Genomic DNA, 12,006 nt, shown 5'->3' with positions numbered 1-12,006 from the left:
TCTCCCATCTTCTCAGGTGCACCCAAGTTTCTTCCTTCTGTTCATTTTTCTTCACATGTAAGCAGTTTCAGCAACTTGTATTTGTCTTTTGTCTTGGTGCCAAGGATAGAACCTGGGGCCTCATGTATGTTGAAATACTACCCTGCCTCCAAACTACACCCTTAGCCTTATGAACAAATGTGTATGTAGTGTGTGTGTGTGTGTGTGTGTGTGTGTGTGTGTGTGTGTGTGTGTGTGTGTGTTGGGGTGGGGAATGTGCATTCAGAGGCCAGAGAAGGACATCAGGTATCCTACTCCAGTCTCCACTCTAGTTCCCTAAAACAGTCTCTTAGGAAACTTGAAGTAGCTGGTGGTCAGCCAGACTCAGCAATCCTCCTGTCTCCAATCTCTCTTAGTAGTGAGACATACATGGCCACAGTTTCCCATGTGTGCTGGGGATCAAAACTCAGGTACTCATGAAAGCATGTTCTGTTACCCACTGAGCCATCTATCCCTCCAGCTCCAATTACTAAACCATGGGATAAGCTATCTTCCATAAGAATTTTACCCCAGACACTAAAGGGGTGTACAAATGTTTAGTGCTGGGGTGGTTTGTGCACTACGTACTCAGGCACAGATTGCTGTGCTGACATCTGGTGCAGTCTGGACGCTGATACTGGGATGATCATTGGAGCATCTGCTGTCTCAGTGATGTGGAAAGACCGATTGGTTTTAATACAGTACTGATCAACCAATAGCTGGGCAGGAGAAGAGAACAGGGTATGACTTCCAATCCCAGTCAGCTTGGTGGGGGGAGACCAGGACCCCCCCGCCAACACACACACACACACACACACACACACACACACACACACACACACACACAAAGAGAGAGAGAGAGAGACAGACAGACAGACAGACAGACAGACAGAGATTGATTGATTTGGCCCTAAGAGATCACCATGATCACAAATGGGATAAGAGAAGCCAGATGGCAGGTCATGGGCACGCGGCTGGGTAGTAGGTTGCCTTAGATTGTAATAGATGAGTTATCTGCCTAGCTATAGTGTCAGAAGCCTTTTAATAAAAATACCAGATGTCTATGTCATTATTTCAGAGCAAGGGCAGGCATAGAAAAGCCACAAAGATATACAATTTATTGCAAGACAATCTTGGGGTCAAATGTGATTAAAATCCATCATTACACTTAGTGTGGCAACAGTGACCTAGGCCCCAAAACACATTTTTAAGGTAAATCTTTCAGAGCCGTGTAATCACTTTAACATACAATGGCCAACAGAAAGCAAGCTCACAGAAAGAGCAGGCTGAGATGAAAACTGAAGGAAAGGCCTTTGATGGCGCACAGCCAGCTTCAGCTTCAGCATGCAGCAGTAAGTGAAGTGCCCAGGAGCCATGCTGGGCACCAATCTTCAGAGACATAAGGGGCCTGAGCTGGCAGCCCAGCTCAAAACACATGTACTCGTAAGCAATGTGACCACCATATTTACTGCTACAAAGGAACTGTCTTCTGACGGTAGTTTACTGACAGTATGGGTCAAGAGCCTCTCTATGACTCCTGAGGCTGACCACCTGTCAGGTTCATTGTTAAAGGTCAAGTCTATAAGACGGCAGAGTTTTTCAGACCCCAGAAACTGGGACAACACCACGTCCAACAGCCAGCCAGGTCTCAACACCTACTCTGACTTGGCCACCTCACTTCTAACTGCTATTGTAGAATCTTGGCTTCTTATGGTACAGCACTGAATAGTATGGAGAGGGTGGTGGCAGCGGCGGCGGCAGCTAGGGCCACAGCAACAGTAACATGTTCTATAAAGACCCATAGTACAGTTCACAGGGCCACAAAAGCTGAACAAACTGTTCGCTAGCTGAAGCCGTACCCACAAGGCAGGCAGAACAGTCCAGATGGCCAGCAGGAAGACAGCTAGCACAGGGACCCTTACCATGGGAGACGAGGCAGTTAGCAGAGCAAGGGCTTCCTCCCTTCAGCTCTAGAGTTGGAGATCAGGACCCTGGTCACCAGGACAGGACAGTGACCTATAAGAGGTTTCTGGAACCAAACATGCAAGCCATGTATCTGACAAGGCAACAAAGCCTACAACTGTTTTCTGGGCTGGAGAGTTGGCAGGAAGTGACAACAAGGGAGTATTCCCAAAATGTCCAGGGGTACTTACAGTATAGCCATAGGACAGAAAGTCCCAAAGTTAAGGCAGGTGACTGAAGTTTATGGGCTTTGTTTACCTGATGATATTTAGCAGAAAGCCCAGTGCAGAGGCTCAGGTTTCTACTTACCTTTACAACGGGCAAGTCAAAGACCTCACGGGCTTCTCCCACCTCTGGGTTGTCACCATCCTCCGAAATGATGTGAGAGGCCAGAGCGTTGTAGGAGACTTCCTTGGCTTTCCCAGCTTTAAGAAGCTGAATAACCTAAGGAAAGAAACAACAGCACAATCAATAACAACAAAGTACTATACTGCCTTCCTAATTCAAACAAGTCATGATTAACTACAATAGAAACACTTAATAAAAACATACCCTGTCCTCTACAGAGAAGCCTTTTCTTGAATGGAAAAGCCAATAAAATCCATTTGGACAATAAAATGTAGCAACCCTGATTCACAGTCCAAGTTACAGAGATGGGTGGCCAGCTACCCCTGCTAGTGGCCCTCCAGACAGACAGCACACACCAGCACCTGCTGAGCTGTACAGAATACCTGTTCCGGGTATCCAACCCAAAGGCTGACGACTGGTTCCACTACAGATAGTAAGTTCTGGACGCAGAGACCCACCAGGAGAAGCCTAACCTGTAGATGCCTATCAGGCAAAGTATATACACCAAGGGAGGGCCTAGCAGGAAAACTCAGATTCAACCATGGTCAATGTTTTCTTGGGTGCTCTGCATAACAATCCTTCCTTAAATCATGGAAGGATATCACAAAGGAAGATAGCACCACCAGATCTTACAGATGGACAGCAACAGAAGAACACTCGTTAAGACACAACTGTGAGCACTCTGACAACTTTAAGAGGCAGGGCACTAAGAAACGTCAGCAGCAAACAGAACAGACTTACCCACACAGTAACTAGACAGGGTATAGGCACGGCAGAAAAGCCGAGCAGGAAATGCTGGCATCTCCCAGAGGGATTGACTGGAAGTAGAGAGGAAGGGGCATTGCTGGGTTTCAGTGTGGGTATACTACTCTTTGGTCCTGTGTGAGCGGGTGAGAGACTATCAGTCACATGGAGAGAGGACTCTGGCTCTCCAGAGATAACCTATTAGAGGTGGCAGTCAAAGTTCTGAGAGTCAACATGGCAGCCACTAGGATGTCAAATGCTGAGGTCTTGTCAGGAATACATGGAGTAGCGCCAGAGGAGAACGACTGGACTGTGGTATGCGGGCCGGAGTCAAAACAGAGCCAAAAGCAATGCAGTCTAGGATGGTCTGCTAAGCATCACTAAGAACTGGAGCAGCCCGGGAAGTCTGTTCTTGATGCATGGAAAACCAACAGCCAGCCACAAGCCAGCTTCCCTGCACCAAGTATCTTTACCTTCATCCACAGACGTCATCCACTTGCTTCAGCCTCACATTACTCAGAAACACGTACACAGCAAGCTCTCCCCAGCCTCCCCTTCTTGGGTCCCAGTGCTTTCTTTTCATGACAAATTTCCAGAAACAAGTCTCACTGTGCTCAACACCTTCTATCCACATTCACGCTCCAGCTCCCTGGAGTGGCCATCAAACTGTGAAAACTCAGGTCTCACACAGCAAGGACACCCAAACCTTCCCAAACTGGACATTACTAATTCCACCTCACAGGAACCACCTTGTAACTATGCGCAGTGACCATCAGGACACATGCCAAGTATACATATGCCTTTAACGCCTAGAACACACAGTCCACACAAACAACTTCTTGTATTCAATATCCGCTTATTTAAGACTCAACACCTCCAGCACCTCCACCTGTTCTATTTGTAGGACTCAGCATTCAAGTGCACTCCTCTGCAGCACTCCGTTTACCAGGCCCGATGCCCAGTCTGTACTGGGGTGCTCACCACCTGTGAGCTTCCTCAATTTGTATTACAAAACTCAAAGAATAGGTGCCCTGGCTCTAAACCTTTCTGAAATACACACTATTTCAGAATAGAAAGCTTTACAAGGGGGATTCTTTTTAAAGCACTCAGATTTCACATATAATTGGGCAAACAGCTCAGTTCAGTGTGTACTTGGTTTCAAGTGACACTTAGTCCAGGACCCTTCTAAGAGCCCAAATCCTAAAATGAAGTACAAGAAAGGGTAAGAAGAAGAAAGGTGGTGGTGGTAATGGGGTGATCAGTACTAGAAAAAGTCTGCTATAAGCACGCGACGGAAGACCCAACGGACCTCGGTTACTAGGATACAAGTATGAGTCTCTGGAAGGCCATGCTCAGTGACTCTTGGACAATTCCTTCCTTAGGACCCGTTTAGCTTACATTATGAGACACCGAAGGCGACACAACTGCAAGCATAGTTTAGGAAAAGAAATGTTTGGGATACTGTCCTGAAGATACCACAGTCCTGAAGATATCCACTGTCCTGTGGATGGATCCAGATTCACGGTCACACGCACTTATTACTGTGACCGTGTAAGCAGGGTACCTTCCATACCTACCGTACAGTCCACCCTTAGGGAAAAATCAGGGACCGGGAGGGCAGGCCCCTAGGCAAGGGACACGCTCAGCAGGGCCCCGCAAGATGCTCGGCCGGCGAACGCGCTGGGTCGGTGCTCGCGAGACCCTTCCCGCGGCCCTGCGCGGCCCTGCGCGGCCCGGCGTGCCCCGCGGCTCCGGCCTGGGGTCCTGCAGGGCGCGCGCGCGACGAAGCGGGGAGGGGGACGGCCCGGCGGAGGGGCCCCGCGCGGGCGGTACCTGCGGGTCGATGTCTCCCACCGCGTAGTACTTGACCTCGCGGAACAGCTCCTCCGGAACTTCGGGCGCCGGCTCCGACATGATCGCGGCGGCGCGGCGGCGCCCGGCCCCGCGTCACCCGGCCCGCCGCGCCCAGCGTCGCAGCTATGCCAACTGCCCGGCCGCACAGCCCGGCCCGCAGCCGCAGCCGCACTCCGACCCGCGCCCCCGCCCGTCCGAGGCCCGGAGCGCGGGAGCCGCGCGCGCCCTGAGGCACGTACCACCGGACCGGACCGGCAGGGGAGCATGTGGGACTATTCCACCTTGAGCGCCGCACAGCGCTCCTTCCACCATCGCGTCTAGCATCAGAGCTGATTTTCTAAAACAGTTCACACAGCATCTGGCAGCCTTGCCCCCGCCGAGTTTCCGCGACCGAGAAGAGAAGTCACAGAGACACTAAATCCCCCGCACAGCCGCGGTGGACCAGCCAGAGGGCGGGGCCTGGGCGGGACTCCCGTCACCCCGCGCGGCCACCTGGCAGCGCATGCTCGAAGGGGCGGAGCCTCGGTGCGGAAGGCAACCCGCACAATCGAGCGTTCTGAATTCAGCTGTCGCTGCTACGGCTGTTGTGCTGTCCACGGTCCAGCCTAGAGTCAGGCAGACCCTGGCTAATGGTCAGTTTCCTTCATCCGCCCCTTTCACACCTACTGCGGCAGTCGGCGGGGAACTGATCTTCGGTGATGCAGCTTAAGAGCAAAGTAGGAGCCGGCGACTTGGCTTAGCAGGCAGACACCTACCACCAATCTGAGTTCGATCCCTAGAACACACGTGGTGACAAGCATAAACCGGCTCCAGCAAGTTGTTTTCTGACCTTTCCACTCACACACGTACACACTTACACACACACTCTAAATAAATGTAGAATCTTTACGTGTATTGGATTTCCCCCTACATGTATGTATCTGTACCCGGTGAGTATCTGGTGCCCACAGCGGTCAGAAGATGGCTTCAGGATCCTCTGGAACTGAAGTGACACAGCACGTGGGTGTTGGGCACCAAACTTTTGGAGATGCTGCAAGAGAACTAAGTGTTCTGAACTCCTGAGCGCTCCAAGCCTCCGTCAACATAGTTCTTAAAGGTAAACAGCAAAATTCATAAGAAATTGTCTTCACAGATAACTGTAATAAGTATGGATGTATAAAGTTACAGGAATGACAATGACAGCTGAAACTGCCGTGGTGCCCTCGCAGAATGACAAGTCCTGCACTCTTGACACTGCTCTTTAATCAGGCTTTGTGTTTTCTGTGACCTTCATGCAGATTAAGTGTTGATGTTCTTATAATCTCAAACGAACCCAGAGCAGAGCCACTTTGTTTTACAGCCATCAGAAAATAAGCACTTTGCTTAAGCTCATACTATTTGAGTAAATAGTGATTTTTCTCTCTCAAAAAGTTTGATAAATTTGAGTTCAGTTTAAAAAAAAAAAATGGCTTGGCAGTTAGGATCACTTGTTGCTCTAGCAGAGGACCCAGATTTGAACAGCGGACTCACAGCCACATGTAACTTCAGTTCCAGGAGCTCCAATATCCCTCTGGTCTCTGAGAATACTACAAGCACTGGGTGCACAGACATACAGGCAAAAAGTGAACATGAAACTAGAAACAAAATAAAGGTAGTACTGGAAACATTCAATCCCTTCTACCATGAGAAAGCAGAGTATTGAGACAGTATTTTCCAATGACTCTTTGGAAGTCAGTAGTGTGTGTACACACGTGTGCTCTATATATGAATGATGTATGTCCATGAATTCATGAGAGCTTCCAACTGTCTGTACCTCCACTTCCAGGAGTTCTGAGGCCCTCTTCTGGCAACCAAGATCACCAGGCACGCAGGTGGCTCACTTAAAGTAAAAATCTTTAACAGACTAAAAATACATTTTGATATTGTGTACAGTGTTTTCATTTTGTTGTTCTGTTTAGCTGACTACATACCCCATAAAGTTAGGTATTATTAAGTTCAATTTAATTTATAGGCTGTAGCCTCACTTCTTATACTTTATATCATGACTCCATTAGGGGATAGGAAAAGAACTGGCAGCAGTAGAAGGTTTCCAAACATGCAAGGGTCAAAGGCTATTTTTAAAATGTGTGGTAAATCCAGGGTGTTTCTGGCTATGCCGGGTGTTGTACCATGAGCCGTCACTGCAGCTTCAGTTCTGAACGTACAACACGTTCATTCTGATACTGTGATGCAGGGCCAGCAAATGCTGTCAGAACACCTCAGCTCAGATTCATGCTGTCCCCTGTGAATTCCAATGTGTGTACTGTACATACAGAATTCTCTGCTTGTACACAAACACAGTGGCTTAATTACAGGAAACACTTATTTTCCTAAGTAATCCATGCCTGTCAATACCAGCAACCAAACGTCTCCTCTTGTACTCAGGAAGACCCAAACAATAATTGGGAGCCCTGAGCTGTGTCATGTTGCCTACTGTCAGCTTAAAAAAAAAAAGAAAAATATGGGGGTTAGGGATTTAGCTCAGTGGTAGAGTGCTTGCCTAGGAAGCGCAAGGCCCTGGGTTCGGTCCCCAGCTCCGAAAAAAAAAAAGAACCAAAAAAAAAATATATATATATACATACACACACACAAGTGTGTGTGTGTGTGTGTGTGTGTGTGTGTGTGTGTAATTTTATAAATATATAAAATCTGGTGGAGTTATAAGTGGTATATATGTAGGTGCTAGAAACCATACTGAGGTCGTCTGCAAGAGCAGCAAGCTATGCAAAGTATTGAGCCACCCCTCCAGGCCCCCACCACTCCTGACGTCTTTTTTTCTGACCTGAACTTTATTGATGGTATTCAAGAGAGTAGGGATGACTCCCTAAGCCCCTCTTGTTATGGGGGTCTGGGATGTAAATTGTGAGGAAGATGCTCAGTGTTGGGGGACAAGTTGGGACAGGGACTCCTAATCTTTGTGAGGTTTCCTTTTTAAATTTTAATTTTATTTATTTATAAAGTGTACGTGCATGTTTGCTGTGTGAGGGATTGGGGTCCCTTTCTTTTGCTGTGATAAAATGCCATAACCGAAAAGAATCTATAGGAGGGAGAATCTCTTTGGGCTTATGGTTTTAGAGAGAATCCAAAATGGCGGGGAGGCACAGCCTTGCTCACATCTCTAAGCACAAGCCAAAGCAGAGAGAGTAAAGAGGAAGGGAAATAGGACTATAAACTTTTTTTAAATTTTTTTTACATTTCATTTTTTTTCTTTGAAAGGAGTGAGTTGTGTACAGGGGCGTTAAATGCTTTATAAATAAGAAAAAAACTGCACTTATCATCAATCATCTTCCTCTTCCTCCTCCTCATCTTTCTCTTCCTTCTTTTTCTCACTTTTTTCAGCCTTGACCACCCCCTTTTTCACTGCATCAGGTTTTCCTTTAGCTCTGTAGGCAGCAATATCCTTCTCATACGTCTCCTTCAGCTTGGTCGCCTTCTTCTCAGAGGGCTGTTTGTCATCCATGACAGTGCTGTTCCACATCTCTCCTAGATTCTTTGCAACATCACCAATGGATAAGCCAGGATGCTTACCTTTGATTTTTGGGCGGTGGTCAGAACAGAACAAGAAGGCCGAAGGAGGCCTCTTGAGTGCATTGGGGTCCTTGAACCTCTTTTTGGTCTCCCCTTTGGGGAGGATGTAGGTTTTCATTTCTCTTTCATGATGAGCCTTGTCAGCCTTTGCCATGTCTTCATATTTTCCATTTTCTTTAGCACACATGGTCTTCCACCTCTCTGAGCACTTCTTGGAGAACTCTGAGAAGTTGACAGAAGCATCCGGATGCTGTTTCTTGTGCTCCTCCCAGGTTTGCACAAAGAATGTATATGAGGACACTTTGCCTTTTGGGTTCTGAGGATCCTTTGCCCGTGTTTAATTGGTTTTCCTTGGTGAGGCACAGAGTTGCCCAGTGCCCGTCCGGCTCTCACTCGGGCTCTCTCTCTATGGAGCTCAATGCAATCAGGGTATGAAGTCTTAAAGCCTGCCAGACTGACACTCTTGCTCCTGAAGGTTCCATAACCTCCCTAACCAGCATCATGGGGGCCATGCCAGAGCACACATAGCACAGTATGTGTGTAGAGGTCATGTGTGTAGAACACATGGTATGTGTGTAGAACTGTGTTGTTCTCTCCTTCCACCTTTATATGTAAGCTCCATATATGTAAGCTTCAAAGATCAGGGTTGTACAGTGAGCATCTTTATCCTCTGAGCCATCTGCCTGGCTCTTTTTGTGAGAACTCTTGGTTCTTAGCCATCAGGGATAAGGGAACCCCTTTGCTTGCCATTTCTTACTTTCCTCTGTCTTTCTATCCTGCCTCAGTTTCCCCCTCTAAGACTTTGACCACTCAGTCTTAAGGGTTATTATCAATGACTGAAGTTCTATTTCCTGGGGGTTCCTTCTGTTGAATAGGAACATAGGGTCTACCTATTCAAACTAAAAGTCTCCACCTGCCTGATCTAATTCAGATAGAAAAGGTCCTTTCTCGGCTTGTTTCTCTTTTGTGTAGAGGAAGGCTACTGATTTATTTGAGTTAATTTTATACCCCACCACTTTGCTGAAGGTGTTTATCAGGTTTAGTAGTTCTCTGGTGGAACTTTTGGGATCACTTAAATATACTATCATATCATCTGCAAATAGTGATATTTTGACTTCTTCCTTTCCAATCTGTATCCCCTTGATCTCCTTTTGTTGTCTGATTGCTCTGGCTAGAACTTCGAGAACTATATTGAATAATAGGGAGAGCGTGGGCAGCCTTGTCTAGTCCCTGATTTTAGTGGGATTGCTTCAAGTTTCTCTCCATTTAGTTTAATATTAGCTACTGGTTTACTGTATATGGCTTTTACTATGTTTAGGTATGGGCCTTGAATTCCTATTCTTTCCAGGACTTTTATCATGAAGGGGTGTTGAATTTTGTCAAAAGCTTTCTCAGGATCTAATGAAATGATCATGTGGTTTTTATCTTTCAGTTTGTTTATATAGTGGATTACGTTGATGGTTTTCTGTATATTAAACCATCCCTGCATCCCTGGATGAAGCCTACTTGATCATGATGGATGATTGTTTTGATGTGCTCTTGGATTCAGTTAAGGGGGGTGATTCTTGATTACTATGATCACCTCATCTCCCATGAGAGTCAAAGTCATGCTCCAGGTCAGCTTGGCCGGCTGACGGGGGCTTGTCCCTCAGGCCCTCGCCTGGGAGAAGGATTAGGATCAGGATGATTCTTGGCAGGAGAAGGAGTTCCATTTTTCATAAGCCATCAAGTGAGCTTGATCTTTAGAAGATTTTCTGTGCAGAAAATGTTCCAATCTCTGTTCCAGGATGGATGGTCAACTGGGAACAGGCAGGTAACTGGCCTTACATGAGAGGTGTATATCCAGGCTGCAACTCCGTCCATCTTTATAGCCATTGGCATGGTTAGGAGGACTATGTAGGGGCCCTTCCACTGGGTTCTGAAGACTGGGACTGGTGCTGGAAGACATACACAGCATCTCAGGTTTGAAATTGATGGGGTACTTCCATAGTCCCTGGAGCATAAGAGCAGACAAATTAGACCAGATCTCTCTCTCAATTGTCTGAAGGGCTATCAATTTCTTTATGAGTTCATGGTCACCTCAGTTGGTAATTTCAAGGACAGGTCCAGAAGCTACCAATGGAGTAGGATCCTGTGATGGTTTGCATATGCTTGACCCAGGGAGTGGCACTATTAGAAGGTGTGGCCTTGTTGGAGGAAGTGTGTCACTGTGGGGTGGGCTTGGAGACCCTCCTCCTAGCTGCCTGATGATGCTCAGTCTGTTCCTGGCTTCTTTGGCTGAAGATGTAGAACTCAGCTCCTCCTGCACCACGCCTGCCTAGATGCTGCCATGCTCCTGCCTGATGACAATGAACTGAACCTCTGAACTTGTAAGCCAGCCCCAATTAAATGTTGTCCTTTATAAAACTTGCATTGATCATGGTGTCTGTTCACAGTATTAAAACCCAAACTAAGGCAGCCTCCCATAGAGAATCTCAAAGGGGGTCAAGTTCAGCTGGTAAGGGGTGTTCCTGGCTTGGAACAGGGTCAAGGGAAGGAGCACTACCCAGTCACCAGCAGTCTAGAATGTCAATTTCGTCTAGGTCTCTTTTAGAGTTCATCTTTTCTACCTGTCCTGAACTCTGGGGATGATATGCACAATGGAGTTTCCAATTAGTCCCCAAGACCTTAGCAAGCCCCTCACTTACCTGAGATATGAAGGCTGGTCCATTATCTACCTGATCCTAGTACCTTAGGTGCTCCAAACCTGGGAAAAATCTTCTCTAGTATCTTCTTTGCTACCATTGTGATGGTCTTCTGTTTGGTGGGGCAGGCCTCCACCCATCCAGAAAAGGTATCTGCCAAGGGTGTAGATGTTGATCTTTTTGCCAGCTCCTAGATCTAAGGCCTTGCTTAGTGCAATTAGTTCCACTTTCTGGGCTGACATTCTGGGGGACAATGGTTCTGCCCAGAGCACATGTTGCCCATCTATCACAGCTGCTCTGGCCCTAGGCTGCCCATCTAGGAGAGAGCTGCTGCCATCAGTGAAACTTCAGCATTGGGCTGAGATCTGAGAGATCTTTCTGCCACCTCTGGCCCTCTGCCAGGGCCTTTTGCTAACAGATTTGAGCTTTCTTGGCCAAGGTTCAATAACCCAACTTGCTCAGCTCTATCAGCAGCTACTTAGTGCCCCTGAGACAGTCTTCCTCAGTCTCTGCTGCAATTAAAAGGTCATCCACATATTGCAGAAGGGTCACCTATGGGTTGGACTCATGGTAGATGGCAAGCTAACGATGTAGGGCCTCATCACAGAGGGTTGGTGAGTTCTTGAATCCATGGGGCAGCCTGGTCCAGGTGAGCTGTCCTGTGATCCCCTTCTTGGGATCTTTCCATTCAAAAGCTAAGTACTCTTGGCTTTGGGGAGTCAAGGTTCGATAGAGAAGGCATTTTTGAGATCCAAGGCTGTGTACCAGGTCCTGGGAGGTGGTAATGAGCTCAGCAGGATGTAAGGATTAGGTACTGTGTGGTGTATGTTGGCTGTTCGTCAATTTACCT

At 47.4% G+C, this 12,006-nt stretch overlaps 1 protein-coding gene and 1 pseudogene across 3 annotated transcripts in view; both read right to left on the bottom strand.

Annotated features, from left to right (window-relative positions):
• Positions 1-5,122, bottom strand: part of Paxip1 (PAX interacting protein 1) — a 51,562-nt gene extending 46,440 nt beyond the window's left edge. Inside the window, exons 1-2 of one of the 3 annotated variants that reach the window (XR_015685509.1) lie at positions 4,906-5,122; positions 2,290-2,424 (exon numbers count right to left, since the gene is read on the bottom strand). Coding sequence is in view for 1 of the 3 variants with exons in the window: in NM_001107844.2 (NP_001101314.2) it covers positions 2,290-2,424; positions 4,906-4,986 (216 nt within the window). In the remaining 2 variants the exon portion in view is untranslated. Of the gene's footprint in view, positions 1-2,289; positions 2,425-4,649; positions 4,831-4,905 lie in introns of those variants that run through there. The other 2 variants (NM_001107844.2, XM_087657106.1) reach the window with 2 other exon arrangements.
• Positions 5,123-8,221: 3,099 nt separating this feature from the next.
• LOC147994664 (high mobility group protein B1 pseudogene) lies at positions 8,222-10,335 on the bottom strand (annotated as a pseudogene).
• Positions 10,336-12,006: the final 1,671 nt, after the last annotated feature.

Source organism: Rattus norvegicus, chromosome 4 (assembly GCF_021556685.1).
Source record: "Rattus norvegicus strain SHRSP/BbbUtx chromosome 4, alternate assembly SHRSP_T2T, whole genome shotgun sequence".
NCBI classification, from domain to species: domain Eukaryota; kingdom Metazoa; phylum Chordata; class Mammalia; order Rodentia; family Muridae; genus Rattus; species Rattus norvegicus.
This window is presented reverse-complemented; position numbering and strand designations above follow the sequence as displayed.